This window comes from Candoia aspera, chromosome 13 (genome assembly GCF_035149785.1).
Source record: "Candoia aspera isolate rCanAsp1 chromosome 13, rCanAsp1.hap2, whole genome shotgun sequence".
Lineage (NCBI taxonomy): Eukaryota > Metazoa > Chordata > Lepidosauria > Squamata > Boidae > Candoia > Candoia aspera.
In genome coordinates this window covers 20,904,037-20,929,171 of record NC_086165.1, presented here as the reverse complement: position 1 = coordinate 20,929,171, position 25,135 = coordinate 20,904,037, and the positions used below count along the sequence as shown (strand labels likewise).

At 44.2% G+C, this 25,135-nt stretch overlaps 1 protein-coding gene across 1 annotated transcript in view; it reads right to left on the bottom strand.

Annotated features, from left to right (window-relative positions):
- IQCH (IQ motif containing H) overlaps nt 1-25,135 on the bottom strand; it is an 89,083-nt gene that overhangs the window by 2,027 nt on the left and 61,921 nt on the right. Inside the window, exons 16-20 of the mRNA XM_063314342.1 lie at nt 23,424-23,710; nt 10,756-10,923; nt 2,603-2,725; nt 2,069-2,130; nt 413-521 (exon numbers count right to left, since the gene is read on the bottom strand). Of these exons, the coding sequence (XP_063170412.1) occupies nt 413-521; nt 2,069-2,130; nt 2,603-2,725; nt 10,756-10,923; nt 23,424-23,710 (749 nt within the window). The remainder of the gene's footprint in view (nt 1-412; nt 522-2,068; nt 2,131-2,602; nt 2,726-10,755; nt 10,924-23,423; nt 23,711-25,135) is intronic.

Sequence of the window (25,135 nt, the reverse complement as noted above, 5' to 3'; positions counted from 1 at the left end):
TAATATTTCAAACATCTCAACAGTTTCATTTGATGAATCAATAGGAGAAGTCTTTGGGGAGGAGAGCATATTTTGCCTCTCCAATTAGCAAATCCAAGAGTGGATATATGCAAAATGAAAATCTAATTTCCTCTGGAGCTAGCCATTCACGCTAGAGAAGGGATTTTTTTAAAACAAATACACAGCACCAATCGCTCTCAGCCCAAGCTAAACCATGCTTCCATACCCCAAACTCTTAAATTTAACTAATACATTCACTGGGAATCTCACAATATTGACCTACATGCTGTAAAATATGTGCTGCTACGAGCAGAACCCAGGATGGTTTAGCACTTGCTTATAATACAGCATGAGGTGTTTTCTGTGCTTGAACAGAAATTTAACTGGGATCGTTAGTTAATTAACACCTCACCTTAAAATTGGTCTCGGCATGCATATTAGGTACTGATAATTCTTGATAGATGATGAAGAGATGCTGAGCAAAGGTCACGAGGACCCCCTGGAGATGTTCTGCAATTGTTCTGTTAATGATATCCAAAGAAACGTCTTTGCCAATGATTCTATTTGCACACTCAAAAACAATCGCCCTCTCGTTTGGGCCTGTCAGATGGTGGAATTTAATGAATATTTTCAATCTCGTAAGGTGGCAATCTTCAGGGAGATATGAAAGATGAGGCTCCATTTTAACTTGTCAGTAAAAAGGATTTGTGTAATAAATATTTTTTATTAATCAAGTAATGGAGGAGGGCAAATGGTGGAGTCATTCGAAACATGAGAGTCCTACCTTTTGTAAAGCATTTCAAGTCTATGAACAGGTATCACTGGTGGTATGAAAACCCTAGTATTATTACACATAGTTCTCGACTTACGACCATTCATTCAGTGACTGTTCGAAGATACGGTGGTGCTGAACAAAGGGACTTACAACCGGTCCCCGAAGTGACAGCCGTTGCAGCACCCCCATGGTCACGTGATCAAAATTCAGACGCTTGGCATCCTGCCCGCAGGGGTGCTTCTCACCCACCTCTCTCTCCCCCATCTATGCCCTTCTGGCCCCCTGCCGCCCTGTGCTCTGTCACCCCAATTTCAAGCAGAGGCTGCTTTGGGCTTTTTTTTTTTTTTGCAGCCAAACCAAAGCTGGGAACGCCTCATCAGCAGCGGGAGCAAGAAGATGGCGAAGGTGAGCTGGGGCGGTGGAGCGCAGGGGGCAGGGGTCTCGGAGTGCACTGTGGCGAAGGTGACTGTGGCTGGGGCAGCTGTGGCTTCCCAGGGCGGGGAAACAGCCCCAGAGCTGTGTGGTTTTGGGGCTGCTTGCTGCCCCGCAAGGCAGGTGTGCTGCAAGGGCAGAGATCGGGGGGGGAGATAGATGGGTGCGGGGAGTTGGAGGCAGCCCCTTACCTTACTGAGGCTCGGGGCTGGGAGGGACCACGCCTGGAATGGCTTGGATTGGGGTGGGTCCTCAGCTAATGACAGGTGGAATTCGCTTAATGACGGCAATGTGGAGTGCCAGGATTGCTGTCACTAAATGATGCAGTCATGTGGTGTCTCACTTTACAACTGCATCGCTTAGGAACAGAAATTTCGGTCCCAGTTGTGGTTGTAAGTCAAGGACTACCTGTAACAGCAGAGCATTCTGTTGGAAACTTGTGGTTTCTAAGATCCACTATTAAAACGGGAGTTCAACTGTTTTGGTGAGTCTTGGGCTGTTGTTGCTCATGAGGAATAGTTAATAGGTAAAACTAGTTATGGATATTTTTAATCTGGCTTTCCTTACACAATTCTGTGCCTTAGCCATAAGTGTCTGTGAATGAGCCATTTTCTTGGGTGTTTAATCTTTCAGAAGATTTGCCATCAGCAAAGAGCAGGGAGAAAGAGTCTTAAACTATAGGACCTTCAAGGTCTAGCACAGGGTTTCTCAACCTCAGCAACTTTAAGATGGGTGGACTTCAAATCCCAGAATTCCCCATCCAGCATACCAATTCTGGGAGTTGAAGTCCACCCATCTTAAAGTTGCTGAGGTTGAGAAACCCTGGTCCGGCAATGCTACTGTTCTCTCTTGGGAACTTACACCATTCCAAATGTGTGTCTTTTCTGGTCTTCAAACAAGACAAAAACGGTTCCTTCTTTTAGCTGTTGAGAGGGGAAAGATGTTAAGCTTTTTACTGTGCCTGGAAATTATAAACATACACTTTGCTGAGATCACGTGCTAAGCTACATTATGTGATTTAAGAAGAAATTAATTTAAGAGCAGGCCTGACAGATTTTCACTTCCAAGCTGATGGTGGTCAAGAATTCAGCAAGAGAAGTGCTTGGAAACCAGATTTATGTATTTGTAACTCCCTCCTCCTCCCATCTTCTTCCAAGTCCTAATGATCTGAAAGCAGAATTTCAGTATCTGAACTATTTTAATAAAAGCACACAATCACAGATTTCGTCAAACTTCCAATGGATTAGGAAATCATAGGGGACAAAAAGGTGGAGATTCTTTTCCCAAACTAGTTAATGTGTGATTCACACATTTTACGGGTCTAACCACTATATCTTCCCCATCCTTACTCTCCTATTGCTATTTCACTGAAATTAAAGCACACAACCTCCCTACCTGCACATCATATCCAATCCCATGAGCCTTGCACATCTGGAGGAAAACATTATAGTAAATGAAGGAAAGGTTGGTATTCTTAATAGAACTGCTCATGATAACGTAGCGGCTAACCACCGAAGTCTGGCAAAAGAAAAAGAAAAAGGGTTAACGCTGACGAATCCCTGAGAGAGTCCGGCTTCAAGGCAGTGCACGTCTATACAGGAGCAGCTAAATCTTAAGCCCCGTGGCATATTTCTTCTTCCTCAATGAAACAAATCTCGGCCTTTGCAACGAGTCAGATGAACACAGATAAAGCGTGGGGGTTACGGCCGTAACTCAGGAAGGCGTCCCCATTAATTAAGGCCTGTCCACACGCCTACTGCCAGACTACAGGCCCCTTAGGCAGAGGGCTCTCTGCAGCTTTCCCAACCGGGTGCCCTCTGGACCAGTTCAGTTTCTGTTCCCCCCGGCAGCTTAAGGATTATAAGAGTTGGAGGCTGGTGTCCAAACAGCACAGCATGTGGGAAGGCTCTCCCACAAGGATACAGTCCAGCCCTCAGTGGCCCGATGGAGGAGGCACGAGGCAGTTCTAGACCCAACAGGGCTCACGTCTCCCAAAGGAGGCAGAAGCCTGCCAGCCCCACCGGAGCGGCCAAGTGGAATTTCAAACTGAGTTACATACAACCTGAAAAACCTTGCACCCTCAAGAACAGGTATTAAATCCCTCCACATCTTGTCCTATAAATTTGAAGTAAACCTAAGTACTCTGAGAAACTTTTATGCCGCTCATTGTCTCACGCAGAGGCTGAAAGCTACACAGTGCGCAAGCTACAGAGATCTAGATTTCTGCTTGGAGAGATTCCAAGCCCACTTCAGACCTTTCAAAGGCCCCTCACAATTTTTTCCTACCAATAACCCTGTAAGGAAACTTAGGCTGGGTGGGGGTGGGGGTGGGGGTGGTCCAAATCTCTCCACACCACATTGAACATCACTCCGCAATGATAATAAACCCAAAGTTACTTCATGGTTCAACTCTGAATACGGCTTTTCTTGATGCAAGAGTTCAGGTAGGGTCCAGAATAAACATGAAAGGGCTGTATTATATAAACCAGGACTGGGAGATTTCAGACATGATCTTTTTCCCCCCTAGAACCTTGGAATCTACCAGTAGGTGTCTGGTACAAAAGTCACAGAATTGAAGTATTCCAGATCTCAGAATTCTTTTTTGAAAAAGGATTAGAACTTAACAGAGTTCAAAGCCACTCCTGGTTAAGCAAGCTGCCTTCAATAGACAGGGGAGAACTGTTCTGTTGTTATCGTTCAGTGTCTGGAAATCTGAAACTCTACGCACCTGCTATACCACAGAGATCTAACCACCACCACCCAACCCCCCCCCACACCTTCTGCCACCCTTGACATCAGTGTTTATTCCTTTCCTTTTCTTGGGTCATCTCTCAGAAGAATGATCTAGCCCCTTAGTCTCCAGCATGATGCCAGGATGCCCTGCATGCCTAGGGACACTTCCCTTGGCACCCACCTGGCTACATCGCCCACCTGATTTCATTTTACTGCTTTTAGATCCCTTTAATTCAAACAACTAAATACATGGGAAGCTCACAGCAAGTATCCAGCCCCAAGCTTAATCTTTATTTCCAGAATAAATACCCAAGAAGCATTCTTAGAAAATAACAATGCTGTGTCTGCAGGCCAGAGTTCAGTTTGGAAGGGTGTCCACCCCACCTGTCCAGAAAAATATGGCAGAAGTCAACTGAGGCAGTAGAAAGTCTACGGAAGCCACCTCTCCAGGCTGCCTTCTGAAAGGAATTGTAACCGTCCCACACCCCCATGGCAATCATGTTGTGAGAGCACCCTTCCTTCCAAATATCTCCACCAGCCCTAAATTGCTGAGAACTTGTTTGAGCGCTCAGGAGCTCTCATGCGTACATTAGACATACAGACAGACATTTTTCTGTGTCTCATACACACAGCAAAATGTTAAAATTGGTCTTAAGGTTTCAGTCAAACACGTGCTTTCTCACCGTGACTACCCACTACCACTGCCACTTCTTCCTCCTCTTCCTTTTCCTAAAACGTCCTCCGGCAGGGATGGGCATTTTTCAGGGCCAAACAGTAACCCTGAGTGGGACAATGGCAGGCACAGCCAAATTTTTTTCTTTTCCCCTCCTGAGTAGGGGAGGTATTTAAAACAAATACATAAATAACCCACTGTGGCAAGCCTATTTTGGCTGGCAGTTCAATTTTTGTGTGCATCCCATCACAAAATGGGAGGAAATCCTTGTGCCAATTTTGGGAGTTTCACTGCTGACTCGGAGAGGACCCTGGGGCCTGTAGAGTGACTGGGGGGCTGCCGGCTGCCCACCGATGTGCCACTGACGGGCTATTACGACATCAAGAAGGTTAATAATACGTAAGCAAAACCGTGGTAAGCAAAATTGTGTCCGGTTGTTGGCAGAAAGTAGTGGGGGAAGAGCCAAGGGGTTTCAGCCATGCTAGCTGGTGTCTGCCAAGTCATTCTGGTGATAATCCACTAAAGAGCTGGATTTCAGTGGGTCGCAGGCAGGCTTCAAAATGTGCCATATGTAGAAAGGCAGTTTTGGGAGCTTCGTAGCATGTGTGGTTGAGCAGCTTTTGCTGATATTCTGCAGGAGGTTTATTTTTGCCATATAAGAATGGTAACATTGAAGGGATTTCATTTATTTTAATTGTGATGCTTCTGACATGAATAAATAAATACATAAATGTTGGAGGGATTAGGAGAGATTTTTAAACTAGCCCTCTAATCTAATGGAAGGGTACTATGGCTACCAACCCCAGCCTTCTGTCATCTCACCCCAAATCTGTCATTCTCAAGTGTTATTTGTCACATGAAACTGCTCACCAGCATGGCACCCAGCACCCTGCTCTCTCCTTGCACACTTGTGCCACGCATGCAATATTATGAGACAAGCAAGTGGGCAAAGGATGGGGGCAGGCTGTCTCTCCGAAGGGTCCCCTTCCCTCTGGGACCAGTTGGCTAAAACAGAGGCTTTCAAAACAGGTACCCAAAGTTTTGAGAAATCTGTTTCGGGCAAACGGCGGCGGCAAATAAAATAAACGAATGCTTGATAAAATAATCCAAATAGCAGTTTAACAAGCGTAAACTTGAATGTAACAGCAATAACACCAAACTATTGTTTAAGCGCAGGCATTGGTTTGATGAGGTGCTTATTTCAGCTACAAAGCAGACAAACACATGCATAATGAACTGCCGGATGAATTATTAATGTCTTGCTTATTTAGCCTCATCTGTCTCAAAGATAATGTATCCTAAGTATAATGAGTGATTGGTTTTGTACATAATTACAGTAGCGGCAGCATCTAGGAAATTTGCTCTTGCAAAGGGGATTTCTAAAAATAAAAACCATCACTCGTACTCGGTCACTGCTCCATTTTATCAAAATCAAAGCAAGCAGCCTGGTGAACACGTAATAAATTCGCAAGGACAGAAGCATTATTAACATCATAATTTCACATAAAGTGTTTTTACTTAATCATTCATTATAGATCATGCACTGTAAAAAGATTTGTCTCTGTTTCCTCTGGTTCTTTAAAAGATTGCTCTGACACGGTAGGTCCCCTGTTTTACCCCAAATGTCTGGCTGAACAAGCAGGACTGGAAAGGAAAAGAAGAAATGATGTGCTGATGGTGGTTTACAGGTCAAAAGTGACAAATATGCATTAATATTGACAGATTTTAAAGAACTGCTACTTCATTACTTTCCATCTCTAATACCTGTAACTGGGACGAATCATATCTCATTTACTCCTCTTACTCCAGGTAGTAGCTTGAGAAGAACAGACCAAGAGCTCATTAATCTTGACATTTCAAAGCTTGGACACTTTGGGGAATGTATAAAATCTGGCTAGAAAGCAGCTTTCCCATATCTGGTAACCTATAAATGTGTTGACTGCAATTCCCAGAATTCCCAGGAAAGATGGATTTCCAGTCAGCCATTGAACATGCCACCTGGGAATTTTGAGAGCTGTAGTCCAAACATATCTTCAGCAAAGGATCGTTACCTTGTCGTGGTGCTGGAGCTTGAGCACCTCAGAGATGCCATGAGCTAACCCGTGAAGGGCCACCCAAGACGGGAAGGTCATGACAGAGAGGTCAGACTAAATGCGATCCCTGGGGAAGGTAATGGCAACCCACCCCAGTATTCTTGCCGTGAAAACTAAATGGATCAGTACAACCAGAGATATGTCGGTATACCATCGGAAGATGAGACCCCCAGGTCGGAAGATGGTCAAAATGCTACTGGGGAGGAACAGAGGATGAGTTCAACTAGCCCAGACATGATGACGCAGCTAGCTCAAAGCGAAAGGACGGCTAGCGGCCGACGGTGCTGGTGGTGAACGGCAAATCCGATGTTCTAAGGATCAACACACCATTGGAACCTGGAATGTAAGATCTATGAGCCAGGGCAAATTGGATGTGGTTATTGGTGAGATGTCAAGATTAAAGATAGACATTTTGGGCGTCAGTGAACTGAAATGGACTGGAATTGGCCACTTCACATCAAATGACCACCAGATCTACTACTGTGGACAAGAGGACCACAGAAGAAATGGAGTAGCCTTCATAATTAATAGTAAAGTGGCTAAAGCAGTGCTTGGATACAATCCAAAAAACGACAGAATGATCTCAATTCGAATTCAGGGCAAGCCATCTAACATCACAGTGATCCAAATATACGCCCCAACCACAAATGCTGAAGAAGCTGAAGTAGAGCAGTTCTATGAGGATCTGCAGCCCCTACTGGACAACACACCTAAAAGAGATGTTATTTTCATCACAGGAGACTGGAATGCTAAGGTGGGCAGTCAAATGACACCTGGAATTACAGGTAAGTATGGCCTGGGAGAACAAAACGAAGCAGGACACAGGCTGATAGAATTTTGCCAAGACAATTCACTCTGCATAACAAACACTCTCTTCCAACAACCTAAGAGACGGCTTTATACATGGACTTCACCAGATGGACAACACCGAAATCAGATTGACTACATCCTTTGCAGCCAAAGGTGGCGGACATCTGTACAGTCGGTAAAAACAAGACCTGGAGCTGACTGTAGTTCAGATCACGAACTTCTTCTTGCACAATTTAGGATCAGACTCAAGAGATTAGGGAAGACCCACAGATCAGCTAGATATGAGCTCACTAATATTCCTAAGGAATATGCAGTGGAGGTGAAGAATAGATTTAAGGGACTGGACTTAGTAGATAGGGTCCCGGAAGAACTCTGGACAGAAGTTCGCAGCATTGTTCAGGAGGCGGCGACAAAATACATCCCAAAGAAAGAGAAAACCAAGAAGGCAAAATGGCTGTCTGCTGAGACACTAGAAGTAGCCCAAGAAAGAAGGAAAGCAAAAGGCAACAGTGATAGGGGGAGATATGGCCAATTAAATGCAAAATTCCAGAGGTTAGCCAGAAGAGATAAGGAATTATTTTTAAACAAGCAATGCGCGGAAGTGGAAGAAGACAATAGAATAGGAAGGACAAGAGACCTCTTCCAGAAAATTAGACACATCGGAGGTAAATTCCAGGCAAAAATGGGTACGATCAAAAACAAAGATGGCAAGGACCTAACAGAAGAAGAAGAGATCAAGAAAAGGTGGCAAGAATATACAGAAGACCTGTATAGGAAGGATAACAATATGGGGGATAGCTTTGATGGTGTGGTCAGTGAGCTAGAGCCAGACATCCTGAAGAGTAAGGTTGAATGGGCCTTAAGAAACATGGCTAATAACAAGGCAGCAGGAGGCGACGGCATCCCAGCTGAACTGTTCAAAATCTTGCAAGATGATGCTGTCAAGGTAATGCATGCTATACGCCAGCAAATTTGGAAAATACAAGAATGGCCATCAGATTGGAAAAAATCAACTTATATCCCCATACCAAAAAAGGGAAACACTAAAGAATGTTCAAACTATCGAACAGTGGCACTCATTTCACATGCCAGTAAGGTAATGCTCAAGATCCTGCAAGGTAGACTCCAGCAATTCATGGAGCGAGAATTGCCAGATGCACAAGCTGGGTTTAGAAAAGGCAGAGGAACTAGGGACCAAATTGCCAATATCCGATGGATAATGGAAAAGGCCAGGAAGTTTCAGAAAAACATCTATTTCTGTTTTATTGACTATTCTAAAGCCTTTGACTGTGTGGACCATAACAAATTGTGGCAAGTTCTTAGTGGTATGGGGATACCAAGTCATCTTGTCTGCCTCCTGAGGAATCTGTATATGACCAAGTAGCAACAGTAAGAACAGACCACAGAACAACGGACTGGTTTAAGATTGGGAAAGGAGTACAGCAGGGCTGTATACTCTCACCCTACCTATTCAACTTGTATGCAAAACACATCATGCGACCTGCTGGGCTTGAGGAATCCAAGGCTGGAGTTAAAATCGCTGGAAGAAACATTAACAATCTCAGATATGCAGATGATACCACTTTGATGGCTGAAAGCGAAGAGGAACTGAGGAGCCTTATGATGAATGTGAAAGAAGAAAATGCAAGAGCTGGTTTGCAGCTAAACCTCAAAAAAACCAAGATTATGGCAACCGGCTTGATTGATAACTGGCAAACAGAGGGAGAAAATGTAGAAGCAGTGAAAGACTTTGTATTTCTAGGTGCAAAGATTACTGCAGATGCTGACTGCAGTCAGGAAATCAGAAGACGCTTAATCCTTGGGAGAAGAGCAGTGACCAATCTCGATAAAATAGTTAAGAGCAGAGACATCACACTGACAACAAAGGTCCGCATAGTTAAAGCAATGGTGTTCCCCGTAGTAACATACGGCTGCGAGAGCTGGACCATAAGGAAGGCTGAGAGAAGGAAGATAGATGCTTTTGAACTGTGGTGTTGGAGGAAAATCCTGAGAGTGCCTTGGACTGCCAGAAGATCAAACCAGTCCATCCTCCAGGAAATAAAGCCAGACTGCTCACTTGAGGGAATGTTATTAAAGGCAAAACTGAAATACTTTGGCCACATAATGAGAAGACAGGACACCCTGGAGAAGATGCTGATGCTAGGGAGAGTGGAGGGCAAAAGGAAGAGGGGCCGATCAAGGGCAAGGTGGATGGATGGTATTCTAGAGGTGACGGACCCGTCCCTGGGGGAGCTGGGGGTGTTGACGACCGACAGGAAGCTCTGGCGTGGGCTGGTCCATGAAGTCACGAAGAGTCGGAAGCGACTGGACGAATAAACAACAAAGTCCAAACATATAGAGGTTGGAGGTTCTATATCGGAAGTGACATTCATCAGGGTCCCTCCAACTTCAAAATGCTCTTCCTGATATAAGGCAAAGACTTGTGGAAGAAAACCAAGACCAGCTGCAATTGGTCTGGCCTTTGTCATGAACGATAAGCTAAAAGAAGACTGAGTCTGAAGAAAAGGCAGGTAGATAGCGAACCACATATTCCATCCATAGATACCAGCAGATGCCGAAAAAGGCCAGGAAACATTCTCACTTGCAAATATTTTCAGCCCCCATTTTCTTGTGAATGTGATAAACCAATACTGTAAGATGATGAGTTAGGCTTTAAAAAGCTTTCCAAATGTTCATCAATGGCAAGACATTTGCAGGACCAGCCCAAGATAGTTTGCTGCCCAGGAGAAAAAAACAGCAAAGGCACTGTCTTCTGCTAAGAAGCCAAGGGCCCCATCCATTAAGATACTCAGGATACTCCAGTTCTACCAGGGTTCCTCAACCTTGGCAACTCTAAGCTGTGCGGACTTCAACTCCCAGAATTCCCCAGCCAGCTTTGGGAGTTGAAGTCCACACAGCTTAGAGTTGCCAAGGTTGAGGAACCCTGAGTTATACTAACCTAACACAAAACATCAGGCACAGCTTTGGGTTGGAACTGGTGATTTCCAAGTGTATTTTTAAGCAATTGATTAGTAAATTACAACTTATTGTTCATTAGCAGGTGGAAAAACTGGGAACACTGATGGGGCCACACTGTTATGTCCATAGCGAAGTGGGAGGATGGCCCAGGACAGCAGTGCATTACACAAAGGGGTAACCAACCTTGCCTTGGCCCCTAACTGCTCATCTGTAGATCCGTTAGTATATTTGCTTCATCATTTGACAAGAACATCACTTACGGGTTGGGTGTCTTCATTCTGGAGATGGAGGCCACGTGGTTTCTTTGGAATTAATTGTACTTGGAAGCGGCTCAGTCCACAGTCTAAGGTCCCTTGGGTTACGTGCAGCACGACCTGGGTCATAGCCAGGTGATCGCTATAGCACAGATCCAAGTCTATTGCCCAAACCTTAGGAGAGAGAGAGATCAGGCCCTCAGATAAGGTCACTGAATGGTAAGGTACAGCCCCTCTTTTAGGCTGAGAAACAGACCTCTCAGCATGAACACAAGGTAGCCTTTCTTTATAGCTGAGCAGCCAAAGAGCCACCAGTGATAAACTCATTGCTCTGAAACCGCTCAGACACTTGTAAACCTGTGTTATGTTTAGTATCTGCCTATACTCTCAAATACAGTAATGCCTCTTTTTTGGCTAACGCAACTGTGTTCTTTTTATTTATTTTATTTATTAAACAAATTTATACGGCTGCCCAACTCATACATGGTGACTCCGGGTGGCTTACAGAATTGAAGTCCACAATACAAAAACCCATCAACCCCCCCACAGCAGCTAGAAACACAATTATTATTTATTAAACAAATTTATATGGCCACCCAACAGGTTTTTAATACCTGAAATGTCAAAATGTCCAAAAAAAAAAGTCAGTGAAAGCAACCAAATTTAGGTCTTGGTGGTGCACCACTACCATCCCCTGCAAGTACCTTGAGATGTAAATATCCTAAGATGCACACTGTCAATAATGAAACATGACTAGTTGGGGGATACGGGAGTGGTGCTTCAGCACTTTGGAGGGTTGCAGCTGAGATAACAACACAGACCTCATAGCAATGCTAAGCAGGTGAGGGTCTGATGTCCTAGAAGCACAAGCAAGAGCCCAGTGAGGGAGCCTGCTGGACCTGCAGAAGGTAGATTCATCAACACCCCCAGACCGATGCATCTGTGGGCAGTGGCCTGGGGGATAACCAGCCCAAGGCAGCTGCAAGTTTAAGATGGTTTGGGGGTGAACACCTGAAGTTAAATTCTACAGATGCAGAGTCTGTAGCATGTACCAGTGTGCTCAGAGAGGAAAGCACAGAGCATTAGTGTTGTAAACCAGCAACAGAGCATGCATGCTCAAGAAGGTACCTATTTATGAGTGCATCCACGGCCACCTTCATATTTTTAATGTAACCGTGACATGCTGTATATCAAGTGACTGCAGCAAGCCATCTTCAGTTTCAGTTGTTATATCTAAAACATATTTATAGTCACATACTTGAAAGCTAACCCAGAGAGAGCTTAGAAAACAAGCCATATATCAATTCTACAATTGGATAGGATTAGGAGCAGGCATAAAATAGACCAGGATCTTCAGGGGAGCCACTCGGTGCTCTGCAATAAATCACCAAATCTGTCTCAATTGAAACAAAATGCCTCCATGACCCTTTTCTAGTAGGATTGCTAAAAAAAGGAGAAAGCTCGGAAAGTTGACTTTTTGTATTCAAGAACTGTAAGCTTGTACAAATAAAGGTGCCTGGGCTGCACCTGCAAGTCAGCAGGGAACCCATTCCTTCGTTCTAAGGGAACATCTGGCCACCCTTCCCAATAATCCTCCCATGGCCAGGATATATACAGATTCTGGTCATGACAAAGATGGACCACTTCCATATTTCTAAACAACAGTGCCCCAAACAGTCGGTAACTGAACCAACCAGAAGAGTTACTCTTAAATGGTGCCTGGGATTTGGAACAAGTTTGAATATCGCAGACCAACTGGAAAGGCTAACCAGAACTTTTTGCTTGCTTCTGACTGACCACGGTGTGCAAATCTTGCTGACCTTGGCTTACTCAACTAATCATGAAGTGGGGCAGAGTGTCCCACTTCAGGCAGGCAGAAGGGGCTTCGTGTTTTGGCAAAGCGAGAATATCAGCCACGGTAGGAAGCGACAGCAAGGTGGTAGATACGGGCAAAACACAGATACTTGGGGGGAAGCGTTGGAAGGAGGAGATGTGGATATCTGGGGAGACCCACAATCAGGGCCGAAAACTGTAGCGACAGGACGCCTGCCTTTCCACTCCTAGGGAAGGGCAGCTTCACGGATGCACAGCCCACAGGTTCTCACTCCCACGAATGTCTCATCGGTGAGCATCAGTCCTTTAAAAGCAAATCTTGCACCAAGTGACTTGATAAGCCACTGAATGGTAAATGGCATCGTTATAAGGCTATTACGAGGTCAGACAGTCAAGCCCTCTTGCTAAACTGGAGCTAATTTCTGAATCATATTCACAAAATAATGCCCTTTTTATAACAGCAAATAAATCACGTCAGTAACAGTTGTTAATAACAAACTGCCAAGTATCTGTTGTGCTGTTAAATATCCTATTTGTCAACTTAAATATTTCCCACTGCATGGAGGAAAAGAGAGACTGGATCTTCTTTTGGTACAGTTCAGTGGGAAGATTTACATTTTACAGTATTTCCTTCTTTAGCACTCCTCTTCCAAATTTGCTCTGGAGAGGCACAAATCCTTCCCTGGCCCTCAAAATTGCCACTGAATTAAAACAAAAGAACGTACAGGAAACTGTGTTGAATCTAACTGAGGCTAACCTTGCCAGGATGGGTCCTTTAGATGCCCCTGGGAAACCCACAGCTGGATAGGAATTCAGCCTCCTCCTCTCATCTTCCCTATCAACTGGTATCCAGAGGCTTCTTGCCCCGGTACAGAATGGATTATATTGTTTTTAATGCTCGTCTCATAGCTATTCAAGCAGAGGTATCCCGTCTCTCTTTGCTGCCGGCCTTCAGTGCTACCCTCTGTTTTACAGGTATCCCCATGCCCAGGGCTAGCTAGCAGATCTGGGCTGGAACAAAAAAAGATGATCACTAGATGGCAGCAATGAGACACAGAAAAATCCAATCTTTTGCTGACATCTAGCTGCATTCAAATTATTGCAGCCCAAATCTGAGCTGCCTGCTTGTGCCCTTTCTCCCCTGCTGCCTCCAATAGCTTTCTAACCTGAATCAAGAACGGGAGTTAACTGTGCTGGGCTCTAGAACATTCAAAGCAACGTGGGGAGAAGATCAGAACTGCAGCGAAGGGCTTTTCCCCCCTCAGATTCCTGAAACCTCATGTTGATCCAATCCTACCCATTCCCTGGCAAAGATCAAGTCTTCATGAAATATCAGTACTCCTCTTAGTTTGCACCACACTCCATACTTAAAGCCAAATCCAGTCTCTGATGGCCAGTGCTCTTTGGAAAAACCCAGTTCTGTCCTGGGAACCCAGTTCTGTCCTGTAGACAACCTTTCTTAGCCTGTTGCCTTCTTCCAACTATCAAAACTCCCAGAGTTTAACACTAATGACTCAGTAGCTCCTTACTTTTCCTGAGATTTTAGAGATTGCATTCTAGGATCTCCTGGGATCTTGAATGAGAAGCTGAAATCTTGGGAGACTTTATACAAGATTGAGAGTTTAGGGACTTTTTAATTTTTGAAAATGGCATTAAATTTTATGGAACCACCACTCTGGCACCCATGGGCTCTGTATCGCCCACTCCAACTGTAGGCAACACAAGATGCCCGAGGGCTCAAGACAGTTTCAAGCCTTTTGGCCCCAATTGTCTGGCCACTTCTGCCTTCAGGCTCTGTCATTCTCCTGGGACGGGGGGCGGGGGGGAATCAGCACACCATCAGTTCACAGATTTTAAATTGGGAAGACTTTTAAGAGTGATTGCTAACTTGGCCTACAGCTGAGCTTTGTGCTCTTACTATGGGCAACAGGATGGTATAGTGTGACACAAACACCTCACTCTTTCCTTATGAGTTGCAGCATGAAAAATGCACAATATTGGTAGTGCCCAGATCCTTGCACTCTGTAAAGCTGATTTGGCATCTTTCCCCAGATTGCACCCACCCAACTAGATTACTGTATCTAGTGACCTCTATTTCACCCCTTCCAACATCAACCCTGGGCTTTTTTACAATTTTGGAATCTTATTTAATAGGCAGCATCATCCGGATTGTTCATGTAGTCTTTAATAGTGTTTCTCAACCTTGGCAACTTCAAAATATGTGGACTTCAATTTAAGGCATGGCTGGCTGGGGAGTCCACATATCTTAAAGTTGCCAAGGTTGAGAAACACTGAATACCTCAACTGCACTTCTTCATCTTCAGTCGAACAATTCTGGTGTGTCAGTTCCTACTTGACTCTTAAGTTGTGTTTCTTTCGGAAAAAAATTCAATTACCAAAAAAAAAAGGCATTCACCCAGTTTTGGAAAATATGAGTTTATCACAGGCTGTAAGATATTTGTGTTTGGAGGAAACTGCTTCTGATTATTTCAAGGGATAGTGGTAAGGACTCCTATCCCACCATGCTTTCCAGGGGCATCCAACCAATCTCTCATCTGATTCATAATTCAGGGAGGACAATTTTTTTGTGGTAGAAGCAAAACAAGCAATGCAGGTTAAGCAGATACAGCTTGTACAACATGGACAATTGAAAGGTTTGATGCAGGTCACAGCAGCCTTGCCATGACTGTTTTTACCAAAGATCCAATAAGACAGAGCAGCCTCTATTCTGTCGTAAGAAGGAAGAGTTCCAGGTTCTAGCTGTTGACACCTGGTGGAAAAACAAGTGACAGCCCACCAGCTGGAACCCCATTGTGAAAGACAGATGCCTGTGACTCCCATTTGCTGGCAAAAAAGGAAGATCTTGTACCTTTGAGCCACAGACTCCCAAGCAATGCTCTTCATCCATGTGTTATGCCCACTAGGACATTCATAAATCCAAACCGCTCTCAATAAATCAATCCACCGTGATGTCATAAATCCAAACCCATTTCCACTTGTTCCACGTTTCTTGGGTAGTGCTCTTCGGAGAGCTCAAAATAGGTGGGCAAGGGATGTAAAGGGAGAACGCAGAACAGGTTGAATGGAACCCATCAGCCTCTTAGTTAATGGAGACATTTTCTCCTCCGCAGGGGAAGGGAAATCCAGGTAGGAGTTTTGCTGTTGATGCCCACCAAGCTTGATATTGATCTCAGAATGCCTTAAGCAGAGAACATTTTGGCTGAAATCGTATTTCTCTCCCACCGTTACAGTCCCATAACTCTTCTCCTTAAGTCTTTGCGCTGGCATCCATCACTGCCTAGATCAGCTGCAGGCTCCTAAGCCCACATTTAAAGCTCTTCCTCCCTCCCTCCCTCTGCCCCAATTTTCTCTCTCACCATCTCATTCTCCATTTTCTTCCTTCCTATGCCAAAGGCCCATCAACTTCTGTACCCTTTCTGCCATTACCATCTTCTGAGAGCTTTTTTCCCACTTCCTAGTCTAGCCTACAGCCCTGGACTTCCCTGATGGTTTCTCCTCCACATACTAACCAGTGACAACCCTGTTTAGCTTTTTAGATCAGCCAAGGTCAGGATAAGGGATCCAAAGATGCAACTCTCGTATCGCTGGCAGCAAATAAATCCCGCTGTCTCCATCCACTGCTTGAGCTCTGTAGGCTGGGCAATCCCAGCTAATAAGGTACAGGAAGCTTCAGTGGTGGGATTCTTACACATCACTCAGTAGCAATGGGGCCAATGTCCTGAAATTCCCACTTGATAACAATGGATGCAAAATATGCCTACAGATGATGGTTGATCGCACAGGCAGCCGGATGTTTAGATTGGATTTGTCATTTTTGTCCACCTATTGAATCCTTCCCAAGGACCTTGGATAGGCAAATGTTGTTGTTTAATAATATTAAAGATATTGTCACAAGATGTAAACTCTTCCAAGTAAAGCTTTTGCAATTGACTGGTGATTTTGTCAGTGCCGATGGTGTTCAAGTGGTGCTCCAGATGTTCTGGAATTGCACCCAAGGCGCCTGTTACTATTGGTACTACCTTTGCTTTCTTTTGCCACAGTCACTCTACATCTATTTGCAGGTCTTTGTATTTTGTGATTTTCTCCAGTTCTTTCTCTTCTCGTCTGCTGTCTCCAGGCATTGCATTATCCACTATCCAGACTTTTTTGTCTTTCTTATCAACGATTGCTTCTGGGGTGTTGTGTGGCAGAAGCTTGTCTGCTTGAATTCGAAAGTCCCAGAGCACTTAAGCTTCTTCATTTTCTATTACTTTGCCTACTGTGTGGTCCCACCAGTTCTTGTTTGCAGGCTTGCAGATATTCCAATGCACCACTGTTGTTACTTTCTCATGCCACTGTTCGTTTTTGCATCGGGTAAGTAACTTTTCTTCCAGTAGTCCTGCAGCGGCTGGCCCTGGTTGCTCAGCCGACACTCCTGAGTCCCGTCGCTCACTTGTCACAAGAGGCCCAGGAACCTCAACATCTAGCACAGTCCTTGTTTACCCAGGCAATGACTGGTCTGGCATAGGTTTCTGTAAGTTATGGGGGAGACACACTTCATCTGGCTTACTATTATTATTATTATTATTATTATTATTATTATTATTATCAAATTTAGTCACTGCCCATCTCACTCAAAGAGCTGCATTATTATTATTATTATTATTATTATTATTATTATTATTATTATTATTATTATTATTATTATTATTCCTTTGCAATACCCAACAACTCAGGAGGTGTTCTGTAAAATATAAATGTTGAGAATGAATGAAGCCACAGTTACGGCATCCTTCTTTACCACTACCGTGAAAATGTTTCAGCTTTAAAATTTGAGAAGAGCCAGGAAGCATAAATTCTTAAACAGTTACTAAATTACTGCTTTTCTTCATTTGGTTTAATTGTTTTTCTGCCTCCAATATTGACTTGTACATTATTATAGGGAGTGCACCTACTTTTGGGGGGGGGTTGCTTTTTAAAAAAGAGGCTGGATGATACAGTAAAAATGCCAATTAGTAAAATATTAATGCAAGTCAGTTCTCAGAAGCGAGCGCTCTTTATTATGGTTAAAATTCACAACGGGACTGAATATTTTAGCTGGGGTCACAGTTACCTGATTTGGCTGCCATCTAGTGGTGACTGGCGGAATGCCTCGATTTACCCAACATACTCCAGCCAAAACACGTTACAGGAGGGTTCGGGCACAGCCGCGAAAGGCCACCACGGAGATAAGGCAGGTCGTGAAGGACTGCGGCCGGCGTGCAGATACGGACGTGCACCCCGGAGAAGCACGGCTGGTGACAACACAAAAATCACGGCACTGTTGATGGCCAAAATATTTGAGGGGGAGGCAGAGGCATCTTACGTGGTTATTCTGCTCTCGGGTTTTAGTTGCTTCTGAATGATTTACCGCTTACTTACGGTTCTAGTGCATTTTATCTTAGTCTGGGCACACACCCACATCCGAGCAGAGGGAAAAGGAAAGCCGTTGCCTAATATGACAACAGCGGCATCTCTCCCCCAAGGAAAAACGTCGCCTTCTTTTCCTGCCAGCAGTTGGAGCTGCTGTTACGGAAGCAGAAGCGAAAGGCGACGCTGCACTCGGCTTTCTGGTTGCTCGTCCCAAGTTTATTTTCTCCCACCGGCAAAGCGACCATCCGCTGATTCCGGAGACACTTTGAAGGCTGACCTGGCCGCGCGCCGGAACGTTCCCGGGGCCTGAGCGACGCGCAGCAGGGCGTGGGAAGGAGCGACAGGCGAAGGCTCCTCTGGGTCAACACGGGCGGCGGAGGGAGAAATCTCCTTTTTGCGGGAAACGGGCAGTAATAGAAATTTGAAAAACAAAACAAATAAATAATTGCCTTCTCTTGCGCTCCTGGAAACAATGCAGCCCAAAGCCGGTTTCCTGCAAGTCATTCACTAAAAAGATCCATCGCAGAACATAAGATTTCAGGGAAACGCTCTCTGAGATCGTGATGCATTAAAAAGCAACCACGAAGTGCCACTGTTTGTCTCCTGCCATTTCCAGTCCCTAAAATATTCTTCCGCCAGCCTGTGATTTTTTTTTTTCATTTCCTTGTGGGAGATTTAGTTCAGGGCAGTTTGAAAGTTCAAATAAATTACATCTGTTACTTCCCTTTTTTCCAATGTTCTAGGGCAGCGGTCAAAGAATCCTAAGGATGGGGGAAAAAAGAGGAAAACTGTTGAGCTTCATTTCACAGGTGCTGTGTGATCCTGGTCTTTTTCTGTCCAACGAGGAGGTGTGTGGAATGTTCTCTGTATTCGTTCTACAGGCCATGCAAATTCCCAACTTTGGAGCACAGGAAATCAGCGCAGTTCTTCTGCAAGATGGGGATCCGCTTCTGAAGCTAAGTAACTTGGCAGCCGCTTTTGAAAAACAGGAATTCAGATTTTCCAAAATGGAAACTAAATGTTGCCAGAGATTCTGTCAACCCTTATTAAACGTTTGAGAAATCTGGCCTTTCTAGCATCCTTGTGCAATGAGGCTACCTCATAGATACGTATTTCCCCCCATGCGCTGCCAACCTCCCCATAAAAAGAATATCTCCCCACAGACCTACACAACACCCACGAGAGAAATGATGTGAGGTGTGTTTCTACAGTGCCTTCCTACAATCAGGATCTTTCCTCCAGATTCCCAACTGGGAGATTGCTGACAAAGCATGGCAAATACCTGAATATCGGATAGAGCAGTGTTTCTCAACCTTGGCAACTTTACGATGTGCGGACTTCAACTCCCAGGATTCCCCAGCCAGCATAAGCATAATCTCTGAGTTCTGTTAATTCCAAAGCACCTTCTCAAACGTCGCCTTAAGCACCAGCTACCTGGCAGTTCTTTGGTGGGTCCTCCAAAAGCCTGGATAGACGAGTGCCTCGTACAACCGCCATTTGCACTGCGAAAGGGTACCCAGAACCCTTAATCTGCTTTAGACCTTAGAGAGCTCTTGGCAGACTATACTGGAAATGGTTCCGTTCCCCCCAGGGTACAAAATCACCCAGGATATTTTGAGCTGTAGGATTTGAGGTGTAATGGAGGATTACATGTTTTACAGAATGTACTGTCTCACCAATAACTTGCATTACAATGTTTGTCTGTCCGTGGTCCCCACTTCTGCTTTTAATAGCACATGTAAAGAATAAAGTGCTTATGAAACAAAGGCTTGCGAATACAGATCTTGACAAGCAGAAAGTCACTCAGATAAAGGCCTTCCATTCCCTTTCTCAAATTAATTTGTGCAGTGTCTGCTTTAGAGTTTGATTTGCTTCGTTTTGCTTTGTGATGGTGGTTGCGTTGGGGAATCAAAACTTTCCGATCGCTTTAATCATTGCAGTGACGTGACAAAAGTCTTCCTGAACCTACTCAGCTCTTCTTAGCCAATTACATATCCCTTTCAACAGGCTATCTGGGTCATTTCTAAAACTATTTGCTAAACTAATTAAAAGAAATTTTCCTACATGATCTGTCTAGCATTTAATCAATGAAATAACAGATTGAAGAAGGTATTAAAGCAGTGTCAGGGAAATGTGGATAACTATTTTTCTCAGCTAAATAATAATAGAGATTAATAAAACAGTCTTTAAAGCAGAAATAAAAATATGTTAACATGCCAACCTGACACTGGGATCATTTTCTGAGCAGCATCGTAATATGAAATTTGTCTTTATTATGGTTGTATTGGCAGAACAACGGTTGCATGGTGTTAGAAGACACTAGATGTCATTCGTGAGGAAATGGCCAAAGCCACAGGCATATAGTAGCAACCTCAGAAAGCTGTGATACATGGAGGACTCCTTCTACTGGACGAAAAGGTGAAGTCCAGAGGGTCATAGAAGCCCAGGTGTGACAGAGCTCCAGTACTGCATGGTCTGCCTTTTATTTCTGACGCTACGGACCATATCTAAATCAAACGGCTCCTTTTCATGAGAGTTTTAGTTTGCGTTCTCTGGAACTTCTTTGTCTTCTGCAGATGGCTGCTTTTTCCCTTTCATTACCAGCCAACCTGTGTCTGAAAGGAAAGAATTATTACCTCCCCATAGAAATTTAAGGAGTCCAGTGATGGGCTTAAGGAGTCCAGGAGCAATTCTCAGTATTTGAGGAATTTCTCAGCAGGAGAGGGAGAATCATTCAATGCAAAACATAACTGATGCCCAAGTGTGAATTTTACAACAGCTGAATTCTCCTTGTTGGAGGAAATATTAACGTGGGGCAATGAATTGTCTTCAGAAGCTTCCTTGGGCACTCCACTGACCCAGAAACTCCTGTCTGAGGAAGCAAGGGTGCTGTCTGGAGACTCCAAACCAGGATAGAAATCCTCATCACAACCACTATCACAGCCTTTAGATCTCACTTCTGTTCCTTCTGAGTTTTGCCTGGTAATGACCACTGAAACTTCATATTCTGCCTCTCCACAATTAATCAGGGAATTGGACATATATCTTTTTTCCACGAGTTCAAGATGACTTATATCACTCCTCATTTTTATCCTCAAGACATCTTGAGATGAGACAGAGTATCTGAGCCAAAGTCACCCAGGCAGTTGGGGTCTCCTCAAGTCGTTCACCAATACCTTAACCACAACATCATGCTGATTCTGGCTGTGGACCATAACAATGAAGTTATTAGGTCAACTGCTTCTGATTGTTCTGATGTTTGGCTCCGGTTTCTAAAAATTGACCTGTTCCTGCCCTGAATTGTGCAGTTTCTCTTTGGCCCCATTATATTGTCAACCAGCAGGTCTCCAAATCAGGAACCTGGCCGCTTAAGTCCTGATCCTTACTGACAATCAGCTCTGTTGTTGTTTGAGATGAAGGCCAGTTCATAAAATCTGCCAGTTCCCTTGGAGATGAAACTAAATGTATTGTGTTGAAACAACTAGAGAGACAGAAATGACCATGTTACTCAAAGCAACAAGACCATATTTGTAGTAAACAGCATTGTGGTTGGTTTACTGAATACAAGTTGAGTTGCTGTTCACAATTATTGAAAGTATGTACAATTGATTATTTCTAATGGGTAATTTTGGTCCATTTCATTCTGTGCCATCTTCTCTCTTTCAGAACCATGCCCACAATACAAATGGCATACAAATCAGAACTAACTCAGGATATTACACTGCTCTACAAATTCTCCCTGTATAATCTGAAACATAAGATCCAAGATCTCTTTTCCAGTTGATCAGACAGCTTCCATACAGGTCTTTCTTGACCAGCTCCTGAGTACTGCAAGAGAAGACAGGCACAGGGACCTCGAGAATCATGGAGACTTGCCAAGAGAGTAAAGAAAGTTCTTCCTGCACAGCCCTGTCCTAGCAAGTGACAAAACTGTCTTTGTTATTCCACTGAAAGTCGAAGAGCAAAACTGAAATAAACATGATGTGTGGCTGGACTTGCTTGCAGGAGTCACTGAGATTGCAGCAAGAATTCTCCCACTGTAACCCTAGCCGCACATGAGTGGTTTCTGGAGAGGGAGTTTCCTCAAACTCTGAAGTTAGCTCTGAATTGTTTCACTGGTGGCCTCCCAAATAATGGCAATTCCTAAACAAGCAGGTCATGTTTCATCCACTCCAAAATTGAAGGAGTATATCCCAGGTCTATGATCTATCAGCAAAAATCTGGCCCATTTTGGGTTGCAGAAACATCTGGGTTTATGAAAACATCCATACCAGTATGACAGTTTCTGGGATTTTAAGATATTTAACTACTCTTTCACTGTACTGGTAACAGATGTTCAATGATATATTTAATTTTTAGTTTTAGCAAAACAACATCGATCACTGGTTATTTTCTGTAAAAGATGATTCCGGAAGGATGCCTAAATGTACAGTAGTTCTGGAGAATTTATTTGAGCCTTTGAGCTACTGATCTAAAATGGGAACTGGGAAATTAGTGTGAGAGTGTTTGAACAAGTCTAATAGGATTTCTAGTTTGCCAAAAAAATAATGCTTTCAGAAGCACAATCTTTGGTGTAATCTCTCTCACACACAACAAGACAGATGGCATCATTAATTGCCTCTATATCTAATTAAGTTGGGGGGGAAAAGCTCGGCTTAAGTAATGCTAAAGTTGTGGCACAAGCTGCGAAATGTAGGAAATTGCAAGGTAGGACAACTGGGCAAAAAGGGAAAGCAAGAATGAGCTGATGCGAAGGACGAAAGAATGGAGGAAGATGGACGCACTGAAGACAGAAGGGTGAAGTCTTCGCTAGAGAGCTGTGCTCGCTGCACAGGGGAAGATATACCACAGAGGAGAGAAAGAGATCAAGCTGCTATTTTGTTGGGGTCACAGGCAGCATGACGTTAAATGTTACACAACTGAATCTCAGCCAGAGTAAAATGGGAGGTTCTACTCTCAAATCAAAACAAATCTTGCTTCATCTCGTTTTCAAATATTTTGTTTTCCAAAGATGGGTAAGAATTTGGCTAGACACAGAGGAGATTCCAGGACAGGCTGACTTGTAAACTTGGTCATTCCATTCGATTTATTCTGCTGGTTTAAAACGAAAGTATTTCACCAGGAATCTACCAATCAGTTTTTAAGACTCTCCCCCTGATGCTAAGGGACGGAAAACTAATTCTTAAATGACAAATGTGGCTTTTGCATTCACCCCTGGAGAAATAAAAATAAATAAATACTCGCTGAACCATTAGACTAAAATGGATGAGCATTTTTTCTGTATTTTCAACACAACATATTTCTGAGGATCTGTGTTAATTAGGGCTAAGGAAAGAAAACACTTTGCTCCCCCCAACCCCAGGAAACCAGTGATTCTGCAGTGCTTGCAAGAGTGCCGAAGGGACTGAAGCTTTACCTTTATGGCTCACCTGCTGCCTCATGGTCCGAGGATGGATGAAAGTCACAAAGTCAATAGAAAAGTATCCAACCACTCCCCTGGATTTGCAGGCCTCTCCAATTTTAAAACACAGCATATTAAGGAGCTGGGGTTCAACTGAAGCCTGAGGAAGGGTCGTTCCCGAAGACCGTAAGGGACTCTCCGCGTGAAACTGGTCTCCGCAGGAAACCATCGTGATCTCCCCTGTGGGCTCAATCAGCATGTCCACCGTGAGGTTGGTGACGCTATCTGAAGGCGGGAAGGCTTCTATGATCCCGCCTAGCCAGAGAAACAAGATCACTGTCAAGTCGAGAACAGCCTGCTCGTTCATTCGACAAACAGTGCAGAAAGAGTACCGTATTTTTAAAACAGTTGTTATAGCCACATCACAAGGAGAGTTTCCAAAAGTCAGTCAGTCCAGTTCCGTCATTGCTGTAGAAGTCGCTCCTGGTTAAAAGGACACATTGACTGTGACTTTGGGCTTGTAAGTTTCAGTTTCTTTGGTGGCTGTGGTTATAAGTGGGGGAGAACTGGCTGTAGGCTGCACAATAGCAGGCTAAATGACATTGCGAGTGTAAATTATAAAGAGAAACTCCACTCCTGATGCCACTGTTGAGTTGGTGGCCTTAGAAATCTAGATTTTAAATAAATACATTCATTTCTTGGCATAGGAAAATAGGAGAAGTTCTTATTTCCCCCTGCATGGAGAAAAGCACCCTGGAGGATTGACCCATCTGCCCACCTTCTCTCTTTCCCTTTTGGAGCTGAAAGAGGGGGAAGGAGCAAAGTGAGGAGGCGGCATCCAATGGTGGTAGGCGGGGGACACTCAGTATTGACAACATTAGTCCTGCAGGCACAAAATTCCCCTCCCTGGGTTATACGGAAAGTAATTGGCTCACTTTTGACACAATCTGAAAGTCATCTTTACTGATACACACCCATTGTTGACTTTCTAATTTTCTGAATATAAGAACCATCACCAGATCAAGATAATCAGAAAGACATGCTGGAACAAGCCCATCGACCACCTGGCACCTCCAGGGAGGGAAGAGGGATTTGCTGTATATACTGTATGGTGCTTGACATATATATGGAGCTTCCAATTCTTAAACCTTATGGCTGCAAAACGATGCTTTAAAATGTCCCATGAGGTCTCTAGAGGCCAGAGAAGAAGGGACTGGACAGAACTGATGGAGGATGAGGACTCCATGATCTTTATCACCCCTGCTCCTGTCCAATCCCAACTGGCCGAAGTTTGTGAGTAAAGAAAGACACATGAAGAACAAAGGGAACTTCTATTAATTTGCGTGATGGCTCCCCTATGCTGCGTATGTCCATGTCCCCCGTGTGGGCATTTTCACAGCACCACAGTGGGGATCGCCTCCCTAAGGCCACCAGAAACCCAGGGACAGCCTCCTTCTCCTGGAAGCTTCTCCCCAAGCAGTTTTGCCATTGGTGTGGCCTGTTTGTTCATCTTAACATGGGGGAAAGATTCAACTACGGGATCGCTTTAGCGGAGGGAGGGAGGGAGGGGGGTCTCAAAATCCTCCATGCTAACCACCGAAGATCTCTTTCCATCCCAGGGGCACATCCTGCCCAAGACAGGCAAGATCAAAGATGGCTGCCTGTATTTCATTCTTAAAAAGAGGAAAACTGTAACGGGGAAAGGAAACCAGGGTGGAGGTGGAGAAATATCCCAGTGAA